Source organism: Gavialis gangeticus, unplaced genomic scaffold (genome assembly GCF_001723915.1).
Source record: "Gavialis gangeticus isolate Ggan-Ray unplaced genomic scaffold, GavGan_comp1, whole genome shotgun sequence".
Classification (NCBI taxonomy): domain Eukaryota; kingdom Metazoa; phylum Chordata; order Crocodylia; family Gavialidae; genus Gavialis; species Gavialis gangeticus.
Window position 1 is genome coordinate 1301227 of NW_017728980.1, and position 4513 is coordinate 1305739.

The window sequence follows — 4513 nt, forward strand, 5'->3', positions numbered from 1 at the left end:
CTCCCTCCTCCCCACCCTCCAGCTCCTCCTTACCAGCGTCAGCTCCCTGCTGCAGCCAGCAAGGACTGCCCAAATCATCAAAGCTGTCCAAATTTTTTCCAAAGATTTGGACAGCTTCGAATCAATTCAGTTCAGATTTGGAGATCTGGCCACCAAATCAGGCTGAATCTCCTCAGATGCTGATTTGATTCAGAAGATTCACACAGCCCTATAAGCAAGGACAAAAACCTGCCTCAAACAGTAGGTAGGTTGGAATGAACCAGAGTACCATGCCCACTTGGAGAGCAGAGTGCCCAAGCAGAAGAGCACCAGCAGCAGCAGTCTACAGAGACTTGCATGCTTTGTGTCAACTGTGAGGGAAGAGAAACTCAGAGGGAAAGGACAGAACAAGATAGCACTACAGACACTTCAGCGAACAGAGCAGATATTCAGTTCACAGCAGCTCCCCAGACAGTGGTATCACAGCACTTACTGGTGAATGTCCCCATCACTTTCCCCTCCAGCTTCTTGGCAACCGATTCACACAGCTGAACGGCAATGTCTGCAGCCACATTCTTTGCTTTGGGTAAAAAGTCAAGGGAGGGGGGTTAGTGCTGCAGGTTAAATTTTAGGGGCTTAGAGTCAGGGTTCCCACAGTGACACTGAAGAAAGCTTCAATAACCACCCAGCTCCATGGAGAATTGGCCACGACACCCTAATCCTATTGCTTCTAGTACTGCCCAGCCTTTTCTGCTATGAGGGCAAATGGCCTTGAGGAGAGTAGGCAACACTCTGGTCTCATCAACCCACAGCTCAGCAGCCCAAATGCTTGATCTTGGGGTGGGAAACTTAAATCGGGTACTGCTCTGGGGGAGATCAGGGCAGAAAGTCATTGTCTGTCCCCCTGGGACCATGCAAATCCCATTTGTGGCTGATAAGGTCTCCCCACAACATTCAGCTCCCAAGTAATTCCAACTACCTGGGCCACTCCAACCTGTCCATTCATTCAGAGGCCCCTCAGGGCGTCACCAAAGTTAGCTTGTGGAAACAAGGACTTTGTCCTACCCACTTCTCTCAGGGATCAGCATAAGCTCAGAAATCATGGATGCTACCCCTTTCTGGGCCATTCCCAAGGAGCACAAGTATGCAGGATATAGGTCTGGCCATTCAGAATAAAAGGGGCTAAGTCACTGCCTTAGTGAAAATATTAACGTTTTCAAAAAGGTGACATCCACCATTCTTCATCCCATCACCCACACTGCCCCAGCAGCACTCAAGTGAGGACAAAGTCAATTAATGCAGAAACAGTAGGATCTATACTGAACTGTTCAGAGACTAGCACACACCCTTACAGCCCAGATATTCCATGAGCAACTAGTTTTAGAACTGGACATTGTACAAGACGGGATTATCCAGACAGGTATGAGACTATTGTGGCTTTCCGTTGAGTGAGACACTACAGCTACAGCTAGTCACTCTTAATACACTCAATCCCTATACAAATATTCCCAAGAGCAATTACTACGGCTACTCCAAAGATAGGACGTCTATTTAGGAGTCACTAAATTGAACCACAGATTTAAAATCAGTAACATCTCCCAGAGAAGTTCAAAAGGGACTACTGCTCATGATGTATGAGGTACATAATCCAAAACCCCTTCTCCATTAGCCCCATTGTGCTCCAGCACAAAGCATAAAGACACAGCAGAACACATGCTATGGAAACAGGATAAGCAATTTCTGCAGTACAGTTTACAGCCAGCATGGTAGGTAGGCCATACCTGAACTCCAGACTCCATTACGGAGAAGGTGCTATAAGAGGTAACACTGGGAGAGAAGAATGGTAGGGGAAGGGCCAGAAATAACTGGACCAGCAACTGTTCCATGATCACTGGCTGAGAGGGTTAATTCAGAGAACAGCAACTGAGGTAAGCTACATTCCAGCAGCTTCACTGCATGGAAGGATCACCCTAGATTAATACAACTGAAGAACTAGAGAGAGTGGAATACAGACCCAGAGATATAACAAGCCCGTCCCAGGTATCAATGGCACAGGGCAGGGTCCTGGTTCATAAGAATAATAGAGACATTCCAAACTTACCAATCAGATGATCCTTCATCTTCTCCAAAACAGAGTCCATATCCTCTCTGGTTAAGCTTTTAGAACCCACCAAGCCTTTCAGCATCCCGAACATGCCTCCCAAGCCACCCTTCTTAGCACTGGGGGAAGGAGAGTTTTGTTACATATTAAAGTCAAAGGGAAAGGTGAAGAGTAGCAGCTAGATGCAGGGAAGTACTGGAAGGGCTCTTACAATTCCCCACCATTCTCACACATGTTCCACTGCACTATAGCCCAGGTGCGCCACACATAAGATTAATAGGCTGTGGTTTCAAAGTGAAGGTCAGCGTGCTCCGGGATTGACTGGCTAACAACAGGGTTGCGTAAATCAGCAATCTGCAGGCAGCACGGGGACACATCTGCACAGCCAATCCAAACTATTCTGTACATAACTTGTGTACAAATCAGGTGCAAACTGCAAACCTTGTATGGATTTGCTTAGTTACTTTGTGCAGACAGGTATCAAAGACTTACCAGGAGGGAATCAAAGGACCTATTGTGAAGTGGTGGCTGGTTGTTTCAGTTAGACAGCAGCCTAAAGAAATGGAATGGCCACCCAGAAGGGCTCACTTATTTCTCATGAGTGCAGAGCATGGGATGAAATCTAAAGCAGGTCAAAACAGTATTAGGATAATGAAGTACACTGAGAAACATTACTGCCTCCCAGCACAAGGACTGGGGGCACAGGGAAGTAGTAATTAATTTCCAATTCGAGGTGTTCTGTGCAAGTTAAGACTAGCCACACTGGAGGAAAAGCTGTAGAAGAGAAAGCAAGGTGATTGTGTGGTTAGGGAGGGCTACAGGAGGCCTCACCCTGGTTTTGAAGGGTTCTGAGCAACCTTCTCCTCTTCAGGTTCCTCTTCATCACTCTCATATTCAAGATCATAGAGGCGGCCAGGCTCCCGGTTCCGATCTCCGAGGGCCTAGAAAGGGGAATGTTAGGGGGTGTGGAGAATCAGTAACTGGCACGTGATCCCCACTTTAAGCCTGTCATTGCTCACTGTTGTGGCGGCCTGTCAAGGTATAAACAGCAGAATTAACTTTTGCAGAGGTCTTGCCAAACTCTGCTGTTTAAGATATTGTGAACAAACCTGGTGTTAAATGAAAGCAAACGACTAGAAAAAATATTTTGCCCACAAGTGGCAGTTGCAGCGTCCTGAAGGAGTTTTATTAACATGATCTAGTCATCACAGCACCTGAGCTAAGTAAGGATTTCCCTTTTCAGAGGTGGCTGAAACTTCTTCAAAAAAATCAGTGACAAAGATGGGAATAGAATCAGATCACAGCTCCTTGCTCTATCTATCATACTACCTCCAGTGATCAAGGTTAGCTCCCTAGCAGGTTTCTACCAGTCTCCTCCAAAACACTCTGCTACAGGCAGGGGATCTAATCCTAGTCTTCTCAAGTAAAGATTCCTCTAGATCTGCATCAGCATTGATGTGTGGAGTTTGAAAAGCACCAAGTAACAGATAGCCCTGCAACCTTCTACAACCCAGCAGAGCCTGAGCAAAACCTTAACTGTATGTCAGAGACTTTGGCTTGACCAGCCACTGCTCACAGCTTTATTCAACTGTGCATACTCTCACCCTGCAGGGGCTTGGATTCTCAGGATGTCCACAGCAGATCCAAGACCACAATACTCCAAGGTCACACTCTCTCAGAGGAAGGGGAATGTAAGGACCTTACCATATCAGGGTCAAACTCCTCAGCAGCGCAAGTCTCTGTGTTTCCGTTGGTAGTGGAGTTACTGTAATCAAGTACTTTGGCATTGGAGTTCCCCAGATCCCACACACGGGGTTTCTTCCCCTTCTCTTTTTGAGTCTCAGGCTTTGGGGACTTGCTGGAAAGAGAGCAGAAACTATAAAAGTAAGCTTTACAGTAACAACAACAATTGCGTTCTGACCTTGGAAAAGAGGGACCTCCCTGGCACCTGGAATACATTTACGTAGGATTTGCCAGATGGATCAAGTCACTGAGTTTATCAGCTCATCTGTGGTGGCCAATATGTGATAAGCCTTCCATAATACCCCTAGTCAGCAGTGAAAGAACTCTTTTCTTGTTCCACTGATCAGCGAGAGACAAGCTGACAGCACCCTTTTAAGCTAGGGTTACAGCAGGAAAATACTGGCAACAAAAGAAATGTGTTAAAAGGCTTGTAATTTTAAAAGCCTAATGGTTAGAAAGATGGGAGACTAAGGATAAGCACTGAAAAAAGAAGCATATCACAGAAGTCATCCAAACAGCCCTAACTCTGATCCTGCAGGACCTGAATGAAATCAATGAGATTCTTTGTAAGAGCAAGAGACCAAATGTTCAGGATCAGGCACTGAATTCACTGTTGATCCTCCCACAGTGGTTTAAGATTAAGCATGTCAAACAAAGGATGGCTTTTACAATTCTAAGGGCTTTCCTGAG

General features: G+C 46.1%; 1 protein-coding gene across 1 annotated transcript in view; it reads right to left on the bottom strand.

The window, feature by feature from the left end:
- Positions 1–4513, bottom strand: part of SRPRA (SRP receptor alpha subunit) — a 34400-nt gene that overhangs the window by 14023 nt on the left and 15864 nt on the right. Inside the window, exons 6-9 of the mRNA XM_019508943.1 lie at positions 3785–3938; positions 2912–3021; positions 2081–2199; positions 473–559 (exon numbers count right to left, since the gene is read on the bottom strand). Of these exons, the coding sequence (XP_019364488.1) occupies positions 473–559; positions 2081–2199; positions 2912–3021; positions 3785–3938 (470 nt within the window). The remainder of the gene's footprint in view (positions 1–472; positions 560–2080; positions 2200–2911; positions 3022–3784; positions 3939–4513) is intronic.